Here is a 13,056-nt window from a genome sequence, read left to right as displayed (position 1 = left end):
GGTAAAATGGGCTGAGTGTAGGCTATACTCTTGACGAGGCACTTTAGGGCACCAGGCCAGAATTCAATCGTTGCGTGTTCGTGACCCGTACCATGGAAGAGATGCCGTTGGGCAGCGGCCTCTGCTTGTACGGTCGAAGTCACTGGAAATGGTGGGAGGTGGCGGCTCTAGAAGACTTGGTGAACGGGCAGTTGATGAGACTTTCCTTCAGGCGTGAGAAGGCCTGGATGGCTAAACACAGCATTGCCACTGCAGTGGTGTTGCCTTGGAATTTGAGGGAGCTAGTGACCAGACGGTGGTGTCGAGTTGTGGATGGTAGAAGACACTGCAGGTCTCATATGTGAAGACGGCAGTGTGTCGGCATTCACAGAACTCCGATGCAGAGGCGGTTCAGCATTTAGGTCGGGAAAGATTCTGATGGCTTCTGTGCAGTGGGTTGGATGGTATCCAAAGTGCCCAATCCACTGTCAAGACTGTTTGAAGATACGGGGGAAACCAGGGGCACTTCTGGGATCTGTGGTTGCTGAGGACTCCCAACCCAGGCGTTCCAAGACTAGGGAAGTCCTTCTGTTGCACTGCCAATTTAGAGAGCTCGGCTGGCACCTACATGGATTTCTTCACCTCCAGTGACAGTCCTACATGAATGATAATCAGGAGAACAGACACGCTTTTCGGCATAGAGCTTGGGCTTCCTCTGCTGAGGAAACTTTACATAGTCTATGTCTCAAGAGTTTGTTTCATTTTTTAGAGGACTAAGCCCTTCAGATCTACATGTACTTTCCACTCATGCTGTTATTGCCCCTAGTGCATATATATATATATATATATATATATATATATGAGACTTTGAAAGAACTTTTAAGTAAGGGCTTACAATACTGCACTGATAGATTGAAAAACGTATGTATGTATGGGATTTTTTAAAACAAACAAGGCGCTCTACAATACTGAATAGTAAATCGCCACAAATACAATGCTGGCCGCAAAGAGCAAATCCTTGCATTATAATGTTATATCTCCAATTTGGCATCCGTAGTTGTAGCTATCGCTACATCCACCTGCCTTGACACGCAAACGTAATACACCAGTTACAAATTACTACTTGGCACTCGAGGCGCAGCATTCAATCCACTAATTGAACTCGTATGCCAGTCGCCGAGAAGAAGCAAGCATGACAAGAATGAACGGTCAGCGCTTAGAATGTAAAAACAAAGCATTTGTTTTTTTACGCTCCTCAATGATATCATGGTGGGAGCGGCAGACATATAGGCATCCACCCCCTGACACCAGGGAGATGTGGCTTTTCATATAACATTGACCTGCCAATCACTAGTAAGAGTAACGCTAACTAATGCTGACGTTGGTAGAACATTGTATGCATGCATATTCCCATAATGGCGCAGTCGAACTATTGAAACCGCAGAATGAGAGTACAAAAAAGACACGTACCCTCCTAACGAACCTGTCTATCAGCTATATTGTTGATATTTGCATATATATGAATGTCATTACATGGGAAAGGACAACACCCATTAAAGCTGTAAGTTGTGCTAGATATACATACTGAGAATGCCACATAGATGTTGCTACAGCGATTGAGAGGTATCATCCTCTTTTGTCCTGTACAGTTTTGCGGTACTGAACACAACACCCTTATACAGGCGTTTAGAAAAAGAACCAGAGACTGTCTAGAAAGACATGAGGATGAGTTAAAAATGTATATTAATACCCGGTGGGGGGCTGTGGCATCCTCTCAGCCAATAAGAAGGCTTGGAACAAGGCCATTACCAGCGGTAATCACCCCTGCTCCAAGCCACCTCACAGCTGGAGGCTGCCATCTTCCCCCGCCGGGGAACGAGGTAATTGTGGTCCTCCTCTCCCTCCTCCCATCCACAGAATTCCCTCCCTTCCCCACACCGCCACCCCCACTTACTTTTTTTTCAGTCCATTTCGGTTGCGGACAAGCTAGGAACACTTCTGTCCTCAGTGCGTCCCCTCCCGATCTGCGACCAGCCATCATGGCAAGGAAGAACGGACTAACAATGGTTTAATCTAGGTATTGTATTCAGGTCATTCAAGTACCTACATTGAGAGCAATTTGTCTCTCTTTACCCTTTCTCGACAGATTTCATTTAGCAGTTAGAGCACTGAATACAATCTCTGGCGTCCTGGCGAAAAGGGGTTAGCTCTTGAAAGAGGGGATTTGATAACCCTGAAGAAAGATACAAAACAGACGAGTGCTGCTGAAACCAGTCGACTATATAAGACACAGGAGTGAAAAATATCAAAGTGTTGACCCCAAATGAAAAGAAATTGAGTGGCTGCTAAACAGCATTTTTTTTAAATATTAGTTCGCTTAGAATTAGTGTGCATTTGGGTTTTTCAAAAATGTTCTTTCTAAGAAACTGTACCTCTCCAATGATAATGGGTCTTTTAGTATTCAATTGACAAAAAGGATATTTGTTAAACATACCCTAGTTGTCCGTGATCTTGCTCACATACCCAGATTAATTAAGCAATTCAAATTGACACAATCATTCTGGATGTGAGCAAAAGTTATTTGGTATGTAATCTCACGCAAATGCACTGCAAAGAGTGGACTGTGTTCAACTCAAACTCATTGTTAGTGTTAGGTTAAGCATCTTCTGCTGTCCCCTTTTTTAGATAGGCAGCGCACCAGCAAAATCTAGGGTCTTGCACCCCACAGCAGGGTCGGCAGTTTTTTCTGGAGGGAAAGTTAGTGACTCATTTGGGCACTCAGGATTCCACTTGGATTCTTTCATTTTTGTGATATAACGTATATGGGGGATAGGAAAGAATCAAAACACCCCTTTTGGAATTTTTATTTAGTTTTGTTACTCTGCTTCTTTAGCCATTCATGCCACCTTTCTGGCCTCTGTCTGCAATGTGTTGAGGCAGCCTGCATAGCCTTGAGCAAAAGCAAATTGTTGTGTTTACATACATATATGTTATTAGGTATGACTATTCACAATGTTCTGTTTGTTTTCCATTCAGTGTTCCACTTGAGTCATGAGTATTCTTAGAGTGTTATCATTTGTAGTGTTCTTTATGAAGTTCTGAATGTGTTCAGTTGGGTCCTGCCTTTGTAGGTGGTGCCTGCTGTCGCTTGATGTAGACTTGAATAAACAAGTCTTTGACTGCGATATTTGTCGGAGTTTATAATTCAACATTGGCGACGAGGATCTGTTTCAAGGACCCGGACGCCGACCTTAGCTGCTCGATCCCTGTGTTTTACGAGCTGCCGGCACTGGCTTGTCTCCGCCGCAACAGCGACAGCAGGCGAGGCGGATCGTGGGCGGAGAAGAAAGAGAGCAGGGTTGCTGTTATCAGCGAGGAACATCGCGGAGAAAACTGTGCAGGCAAGTCCTTATCAGCGGGGAGTGGCGCTGGAAGTGGATGAGCTGCGCGAGCGGCTGGTGTGTCGGAGCGGGCCCCGCGAGCAGCTGACGAGTTTCCCACAACCGTCAGAGCGCTAGCTCCGCCCCGCGCTGCCTTATGCAAGCGCACGCGGTTCCCAGCTGTTCCGGGCCGCGCCGAGTCTCCCACAGCCGTCAGAGCGCTTGCTCCGCCCCGTGCTGCCCGTGTGCTAACGTACGCGGCTCCCAGCTGCTCTGGGCCGCGCAGAGACACACTATTGCATGCAGCAGAGGGAGTGTTAGCTCAGGAGCCCCGGTCTCCATTGTGACGTCAAAAAAAAAAAAAAAAAGAAAGAGAACGTTGCTAGCACAACAAAGGAGACATTCCTTTCCACAAAGCTATATTGATTAAAAGGAACTCGGGAGCCTGTAAATTTCATATAGAGAACAAATTCGTTCCAGTAAGCTATATCTACATAAAAGGAACTCAAGAGCCTGTACATCTCTTATAAAAAAAAAAAAACAAATTTGACAGTTTACACAGCCAAGCCACATCATCACTCATACTCATAGCTGGCCACTTTTCCTCACCATGGCAGCATCAATTCCTCCACCCATTTCGTTCCTCAATGAACCTGGCCGCCCCCCCCTCAAGTGGGACAAGTGGAAGGACACATTTGAGAATTACTTGGTGGCAATAGGCGGTGATAGATTTTCTTCAGCTCGGAAAAAAGCACTGTTGGTTCACAATCTGGGCACAGAAGGACGCAGGATTTTCGATGGGCTGACTGGAGACCAGATGTTGGAGGCGGGTGATGCTGATGAATATGCTTTGGCCCTCAAAAAACTACAAGACCACTTTGAACCTAAGAAAAATGTCAGTTTTGAAAGACATAAATTCTTCCAGAGAGTACAAGAACAGTCAGAGTCAGTTGAATCATATGTCGCCTGCTTGAGGTCATTAAGTTACTCATGTGAATTTGAGCAACTGACAGATTCTCTAATCAGGGATCAATTACTCAGGTGCACTAATAACGGCAGAATCCAAGAGAAGCTACTGGCCAAAGATATGAAACTGGATGAGGCACTCGAATTAGCCAGGAGCATCGAACAGACATCATTATATGTCAAGGAGCTAAAGGGTGACAAACAGAATCCGACCAACATGTCAGTCTGTGCAATAGACCAGAAGAAGAGGCCAAACTTTCCAAGTGTAAAGAAAGGAAATTGGAATATGAGAAATGCGTGCACTAGATGTGGTAACCCCACACATGGTGCAAACTTCCCGTCGTGCCCTGCCAAATTTTCCGAATGCTTTAAGTGCAAGAATAGAGGACACTTTGCAAACGTATGCAAAGCTACTTCTATAAATTTCATTGAACCCGAGAACAGAGTCAGCATTGAGGAATCGGTCAGGAGAAATTACAACATTCAAGAGGTATCAGCCACCCAGGAACCAAGTGCCAAGTTTGTTTTCGAAATTTCAGCTATCTCAGGTGAAGCTAAAGGACCGGCAGACACTTTTCTGATTGATGGGCGCAGCTTAGTCATGAAAGTAAACACTTGTTCCCCTTGGACCATAATTTCAAGGGACACCTTAGTGAATATATTGAAGTGTGAAGGGGCAATTAAACCCACTGATGTTAGAGCCTGTGGATATGGAGAATCTACAATAGAAATCTTGGGGGAATTTGCTGCATCCGTCAGTTACAAAGAAAAGAATGCCAGGCCAAAGTTCTGGTAGCAAACAAGGGAGCCTCTTTATTAGGATGGGAAGAACAAAAGAACTTGTAAGAATACAGGCAAATGCTCCCCAACCAATATCTATTGCTGAAGTAGAAGATGACATCTGGACTAAAGAGTTCCCTGAAGTGTTTTCCGAGAAATTAGGGAAACTTAGAAACTTTGAACACCATATCAAACTAAAGAATAATGCGCAACCGGTGATCCACAAGGTTAGACAAGTGCCATTGAAGATAAAAAGTAAGCTTCGTGTTGAATTGAATGACTTGGTTGACAAAGGAGTAATTGAGCCCATAACAGCAACAGAATGGTTATCGCCGGTTGTACTAGTAGCCAAGGCAAATGGAAATCTGAGACTATGTGTAGATTTACGCAGCCTCAATCGGAACATTGTTGTAGAGAGTCATCCTCTTCCTAACATATCGGAGACTCTTTCCACCCTGGGGGAACCGAGAGTATTTTCCATCATTGACTTGTCAGCGGCATATCATCAAGTTCCGTTGTCCAAAGGTTGCCAGCATCTCACAGCATTCATCACTCCTGAGGGAGTGTTCAAATACAATCGCATGCCTTTTGGTTTAGCCTCTGCTGCTTCTGTTTTTCAAAGCGTGATGGAGGAAGTGCTTAGAGGGCTAAGGAAAGTAACTGTGTTTCAGGATGACATATTAGTGTTTGCTGAAAATGAAGAGGAACATAATGAGATTTTGAGGGCTGTCCTAGTAAGACTTAAAGAATCTGGTTTGACTGTGCAAAGGAAAAAATGCAAGATTGCTGTTAGAGAAGTAGACTATTTAGGTCATAGAATTTCTGGCGATGGTATTGCTCCAAAAAAGTCTCTTATTGATAGCATCAGCAGTGCTCCCCAGCCACGTGATAAAGATCAGTTACGTTCATTCATGGGACTGGCGGAGTACTATCACAAATTTGTAAATGGTTTTGCCACCATCTCCACTCCGTTAAGAGAGTTATTGAGAAAGAATGTGAAGTTTGTGTGGTCGGGTGAATGCCATGAAGCTTTCAGGAAAATAAGAGTGCATAGTACAAGCACCCTCCTTGGGAGGTTTTGTGTCGCGAAGAAAAACTGTGCTATCGGTTGATGCAAGCAATATGGGTCTAGGGGCAGCGTTGTCTCAGGTGGACTCTGGTAAGGCCGAACATATAATTGCGTTTGCCTCAAGGCCATTGAAGGGAGCGGAAGAAAACTACTCTGTGATTGAGAGGGAGGCATTGGCGGTCTCGTGGGCTGTAGCACATTTCAAATTCTATTTGTGGGGTCAAACTTTTACAGTAAAAACTGACCACAAACCTTTAGTCCAATTACTAGGTAGTGTGGAGTGGGCAAAAGGATCACCCAGAATTTCCAGATGGATGATTGAACTCCTAGCCTATGACTTCAAGTTGGTGTACATAGCTGGTAGAGACAATGTAGTAGCAGACTGTTTGTCTAGGTTACCGGTGGAGAGCAAGGATTCAGAGGAAGCGTTGATAGAGCAGGGTGTGAGTATTGCTGAGGTTGAATACAATGCCATAAGTAAAGATGAATGGGAGATTGCTGATAGTGAAGATTCTATATTGAATCAAGTCAAGGTGTGGACCAGGGCAGGGTGGCCCCACAAAAACGAGGTAGAAAAACAATTTGAATGCTTCTACTGCATAAAAGATGAGCTGAAAAAGACGGTATAAAGCTCAGGAAGGGTACCAAAGTGATTCCACCCAGCAATGTCAGATCCAAGCTAGTGAGTATAGCTCACCAAGGCCATTTAGGGATGGGAGGAACCAAAAGATACATCAGAGAATTTTATTGGTGGCCGGCAGTTGACAGTGAAGTAGAGAAATGTGTGAAAAACTGCAGAGAGTGTGAGAGGAGTGATAAAAGTAAGGTGGTGAGGGAAGCACCCATTAGACCGGTTAGTGTTCCGAGTGAACCCTGGAAAAAGGTGGCTGTGGACCTGATGGGCCCACTACAGAATCTGGGAGAGAATCTCAAATATTTAATTGTGTTAGTAGATTATCACTCAAAGTGGATAGAGTGGAAGGCAATTGGTGAAGCAACCACGGCCCAAATGATATTGTTTTTTGAAGAAACATTTTACAGGGAAGGCTTTCCCACGGAATTGATCTCAGATAATGGCGTCCAATTTTGTTCTGACAAGATGGAGTTTTTCAAAAGGTTTGGTATAAGGCATTACAGAACAGCACTCTATCAACCCAGGGCTAATGGGCTCGTAGAGAGGGCAAACAGATTTGTAAAGGGAGGCTTGCAATTAGCTATGGCGGCAGGCTTAGACTGGCAGAAAGTGTTGAGGGAAATGGTTTGGAACTACTGCACGACGCCTCACACGGTTACTAAAGTCTCACCATTTATGTCTCTCAAGGGCAGGCAGCCGGCTACCAAACTCTGTCCAGGGTGGCTTGACTTGGCCAAGAGTGTGAATATTGATAGGAATAAAATTGTGACACTTATCAAAGAGGCCCACAATGCATACAAGGAAAGGTTTGACACAGAAAAGAAATCCAAGAGTTTGGTATGGAGAGAAGGTGAAAATGTATATGTAAAAAACCCCAGGTTGTCCCCTAAATGTATTGAGAGCAAATTTATTGGGCCTAAGAAAATAGCGGTAGTAAGAGGGAATGTGGTCATAATGGAAGGTGGGGAATGCTGGTCCATGTCCAAATTAGTGAAATGTAATAACAATGGTCAAGCAGTAGAGGAGGGAGAAAATAGTGATGGAGATGATAATGGCAATGACAATGGGTTAGTGCATGAACCTGGAGAAGTTAATAAGAGTGTTCAACAGGATACAAATATTAGTACCAGCACAGAAAGAAGAAGAGGTAAACCTTTTTGGTTGCGAGATTATGTACTAGAGTAAACCAGTGTTATTGAAAGGGGGAAGGTGTGTTGTCTTTACGTACATATATGTTATTAGGTATGACTATTCACAATGTTCTGTTTATGTTTTCCATTCAGTGTTCCACTTGAGTCATGAGTATTCTTAGAGTGTTATCATTTGTAGTGTTCTTTATGAAGTTCTGAATGTGTTCAGTTGGGTCCTGCCTTTGTAGGTGGTGCCTGCTGTCGCTTGATGTAGACTTGAATAAACAAGTCTTTGACTGCGATATTTGTCGGAGTTTATAATTCAACACAAATCTGTTGGATTAGCCAAAGCGATTTTCTTTCTTGGCTTTTTTCCTGTTTAAAACTATTTTCTTGCAGTGCACTAAAGGGCTTTCACAGGTTACAACCATCTTTCACTAATCAGTCAGCGGCTGATGACAAGTCCTGGTTGGCTGCTAGAGGAATTGTGATGTAACATGACATCTGTAGTATGTTATTGCAGTTGCCATGGGGGTGATTCTTTTTTTTTTATTGTTTGAAGGATGTGATGTGATAACTCACTTGAAATGAGGCAACAATGCAGGATTATGTCAGCAGATTAGTCTCCCGTGAACAGTGGATCCTAATGCACTGTTCTCTGTTATGTATTTATTTATTTATTCACATTTGTTGAGCGCACATCAGACCAAAGGCATCGTGGCGCTAGTTACAGTGTTGCTTATACTTAGTTACATACAGTTCATGTCTGTAAGGTTACATTGGACGAGATATACTTTTTTAATTTTTTTATTCTTTTTTACAGATATGCAAGAGCAGCAGGAGCACATGAAAACGGGTTTAGTTGAATAGGGCAGTTTTGAGCTTTTTTCGGAAGGAGAAAAGAGATGTATCAGCTCTGAGGTCAGTAGGTAGGGAATTCCAGAGTTTAGGTGCGAGGAAGGGGAAGCCTATGCCTCCTGCTTTGGTTCTGTTGATGCGAGGTATTTCTAGTTGGTTCGTGTATTGTGCTCTTCTTGGTCTTGTGGATTGGTATCTACCTATCGTGTCAGATAAATAAGAGGGAGCTGTGAGGTTGATGCATTTATGGGTGGTTGTGAGAATTTTGAAGGAGATACGGTCTTTGACTGGGAGCCAATGAGCTGCCATTCTGGCTTGTGTGATGTGTTCTCTTTTTGGTATGCTGAGGGCTGCTCTGAGAGCATTGTTTTGAGCCTATATATGTATTTATGTATTTTTCGATTCTTCTTCTTTCCAGTGCCTTATCTTTCCATTTTCTGCTTTTCACTCTCTCATATCAGTGGAACTTAATAAAACAGTTATGTTACTATCTATGCAGCATTAAAATCAGTTAGTTTGGAATTTCAACTTTAATGTTTAACATATTGTTAAACCTTAATCCTCAACTAGCCCTTACTTTTGGATTGTTAATGTGTTAATAGTATTTTGTATTTAGTTTTTATACTGATATTGTAGTTTTGCTTGTTGGTAATTTGCCTGTGACTGTTACTATTTTTTGGGTGAAAGTGGCTTGAACTGGGCTGGGAGCAACACAGAGCTCACCCCCAACACTACCAGAAGCACTCTTTCTATCTGCCTGAGGCTGCCTGCAGCGGTCAGGGGACCCAAAAGAAGCATCCAGGATCTATCTAGGAACTACCCCTGTGACCTCTGACAAAGTTACCACCGGGTTACTTTGGTTATATAAGCACTGTCCTTTGGGTGTCCATTTGCCCAGGTGTCCTGGGCAAAGGGAAGTCCAAGCCAATCGTTGCTACTATATCCTTCATTAAATGCCTTGCATACAGCACACAGTCAAATCAAACTCCAATACTCTACTAAAACAACTATTATATGATAACTATAATTATTATAATTGTGTTTTATAATGCGCTTAATACCGAAGAGGTTTGGTACCCCTAGCTTCCTATTTACTGTACTCTCTCTCCACATTGCTACTCACCTGAAAGGGCTCCCCTACAGATGGGTGGAACGAACCATAACTTGAGAGTTACGCTGAACAGGTCCATATAGGAGCTGTACTAAGCAAATTACCCGCCCCTTGTAGAAAAGGTCAAAAGCAAACTGATGGATCCCTCTCCATAACACTGTTGGGCTGAATAATCGGGTTAAAAGTGGTTATTCTCCCCCAGATGTTATACTTTTATTCTGCCCTCCAAGTCCACGTACCACCCGCCCTATTTAGGAGCATTCAAAAGACTCACAAGCAGATTCCTATGGAACAATAGAACTCTGAGGATAGCCTCTAGGGTTATGAAGATGCCAACATCCAGGGGAGGGCTGGGGGGAACCAGACTTTAAGGCATACTCCCTGGCGGCCCAGATTAGGGCTATACGGGACTGGTTGAATGATGCTAGGCAGAAGATATGGAGGCCGATGGATAGAGCCTTAGCAGGGGGGAATCTCTGAGGCATACTTTGGAAACCTAAGGTGGATAGGCTGGCGCAGATATACAGCAGCTCAATAACCGCACTCGTCGGAAACTCATGAGATGAGGCCATCAAACAGGCGCATATTACCATTTACCCATCCCCATTTACCCATCCCCATTTACCATATTTGACAATCCGCAATTCACTTGGGGTGTAGAAACTCTGTTTGCTCCAAATGGCAGGGAAGGGGATGCAAAACCGTCAGACACATGTTCGAGGGCCCCCAAGTGAAACAATTAATCTAATGTCAAACGGACTTCGACCTGGGAGAAGGGGAACAATACCATTATACGCAAATAAGACACTGGCTTCAACACCCCACCATGAAAGAAGCGTCGACCCATCTATCAACCCCTTTTGAAAAATACTTAACCACGCACTCAGGCGATAGGTAGGTGATCGCAGCAGTAAATGCGCATATAGAAGCAGCGGAGCCCCGTCTCAAAGATTTTACATGAAAAGTTGGGAGGGTAGCCACTGGGATCACTATAGAAGAAACCGACTGGGTGAACCTGTGGTCAAACACCCCCAAACTCACGAAGTCCCTGCAAATCAGAGAAATCTGGATAAAAATGCTCTTTCAGTGGCAACAAGACTCCACAGAATATTTTCAGAGGGAATAAAAATATTGTTGGAGGGAGTGCGGGGTGAAGGGAACGTGGAACCACGTATGTTGGGACTGCTCCAAACGAGACGAGTACTGGGGAGCCATACAAGAGGTGTTAGCCCGAACATTGGGTCTCAAGATTGGCGGCAATAGAGGCTTAGCAATACTGGGCCTTGACGGATCCTTGGATGATATCCCCTCACGGGCGGTTCACATAGTATATGTAATCTTAACAATGGTGGGCACTCTGGCATTGGCCCAAAAGTGGAAGTCAAAGGACCCGCCAATGGATCACGAATGGATAGGAAAAGGTTGAACTTTGCCGCCCTAGAATGGCTTACATACTCCCTCCAGGGAAGAGTTCCTGAGCAGACTGGTCGATAGTACTGGATTTCCTACAAGCAGGCTTGAGGGGTGCCTGAGGAAAATGCGGCTCCTCGTCATTGTAGACTAGGCTCAGACAGATCAAATAAGCTAGCGGTGCCCATGGGGCCCGTTCAGAAGAGGAATGCACAATTGCCTCCCATCGCTGTGATACAGACCGCCCCAGGAAGACAATCCACACCTACGGACCTTCGCCGGACCAGTTGAGGGTGGTGGAGGGGTTTGACCAAGGTTGAAATGTTATGTTTAAAATGCAAATGAAAAGCTATGTTTAAAGAAAAAACGGCGTAAGTTTCAAAATGTAATAAAAACTGCATATATGAATGTTATAGCAACAAGTAAAACATTTGAAATAATGTTTTCCTTCCTCACAAAGTGCTAATGCACAACTGCCATCAAATTACAGTGCCAGTGAAAATACATGACGCCACAAATTTTAAAGTGAAATATCAATGCAGCTGCCTACTAAAATGTGCAAAAAATGCCTTACCAAAATTGGCCTCTATGGCTCAAAATCATGTGATACAATATAGGATGTAGTCTGAGGATGGTAGTAAGAGTATTTGCTGTTTTGTGGGAGTTCTTTTTAGTAATAGTGGGCGTGGAGTTTGGTGTAATTTAATTTAAAATGTTTATTATACATATTTATTTTAAATGGGGAAGTTGACAGAAACCACCATTTAAAATAGACATGAGCAATATTATCATAATCTATTGTATATTTCAATGGATTGTGTCCTCCCATGTATTCCTCATTTTAGATATATCCTTACCTTCAGCTTTGCTGCTTCGGAATTATTTTCTCTCTCCACCAGAGGGTGCTCCACTCGAGGCTGCGTCGTCGCTGTCCCTCAGCGGCCTCTGTCGAGCGTCGACGTCATCCGCTGTATAAATGCATCGAGCGCGCCCCTTGGCCTCAGTTCAATTTTTCCGTTAGCTTCGCTTCGGATCGATAAAACGGCGCTTCAGTTCGTACGAATAATGTTGTCTTAATCTAATCCTTCCACACCAAAGACTGGATTCAAGAAATGCCAGAAATGTGGGAGAAAGTTGTTGCTAACTGATCCCCATCGTAATTGCCTCTGGTGCCTCGGTTCCGACCACCATATAGATGAGTTCAGTTCCTGTCAGTTGATGACCCATAAGGCGTTAAAAGAACGAAGAGCTAAACTGGTGGTGGGGGAGGAATCCTTGAAGTTTTCTTTGAGAGGGAGAAAAGACTCAGCTGTGTCTTCAACAACACGTCATAAAAAATCTAGGTCGAGGAGTAGATCCAGGAAGTCCTTCTTCCTCTAAAAATGCGAAGAAAAGTCAACGGTTTCCCTCTTCCTCGACGTCGTCTGAGGAAGTCATAACATGTCTGTCGAGACATGACTCCCCAAGAAAGTGGGAAGCTGTCAGAACATCTATGTTAAAAAAAAATGTTTTGAGAATGCGGCCCAGACCCCCTCAAAAAACTCTAACAAAGACCATGTCCCTGCTCACAAAAAAAGTGACAGGGGGAGATCTAAGACAAGAAAATGTGACAAAAAAAACATTAAGGGTGTTGTCCAGGGAATCTTCCCAGACACCTCATAGAAAAAGCCTACTGGTGCATAAATCGGAGGTAGAACTCAAGAAAATGGCGTCAGACTCTCGTACGTCATCGAAGTCCT

General features: G+C 43.9%; 1 protein-coding gene across 4 annotated transcripts in view; it reads left to right on the top strand.

Annotated features, from left to right (window-relative positions):
* VMP1 (vacuole membrane protein 1) overlaps positions 1-13,056 on the top strand; it is a 1,390,334-nt gene that overhangs the window by 1,250,958 nt on the left and 126,320 nt on the right. The window contains exon 11 of one of the 4 annotated variants that reach the window (XM_069615113.1): positions 3,538-3,721. The exons of the other annotated variants lie outside the window; for them this stretch is intronic. Coding sequence (XP_069471214.1) covers positions 3,538-3,706 — 169 coding nt within the window. The 3' untranslated portion in view covers positions 3,707-3,721. Of the gene's footprint in view, positions 1-3,537; positions 3,722-13,056 lie in introns of those variants that run through there. 4 annotated transcript variants of the gene reach the window in all.

Source organism: Ambystoma mexicanum, chromosome 9 (genome assembly GCF_040938575.1).
Source record: "Ambystoma mexicanum isolate Mex_15411 chromosome 9, UKY_AmexF1_1, whole genome shotgun sequence".
Classification (NCBI taxonomy): Eukaryota; Metazoa; Chordata; class Amphibia; order Caudata; family Ambystomatidae; genus Ambystoma; species Ambystoma mexicanum.
The sequence above is the reverse complement of the archived record's forward strand: the minus strand, read 5'-3'. Positions and strand labels throughout refer to the sequence as shown.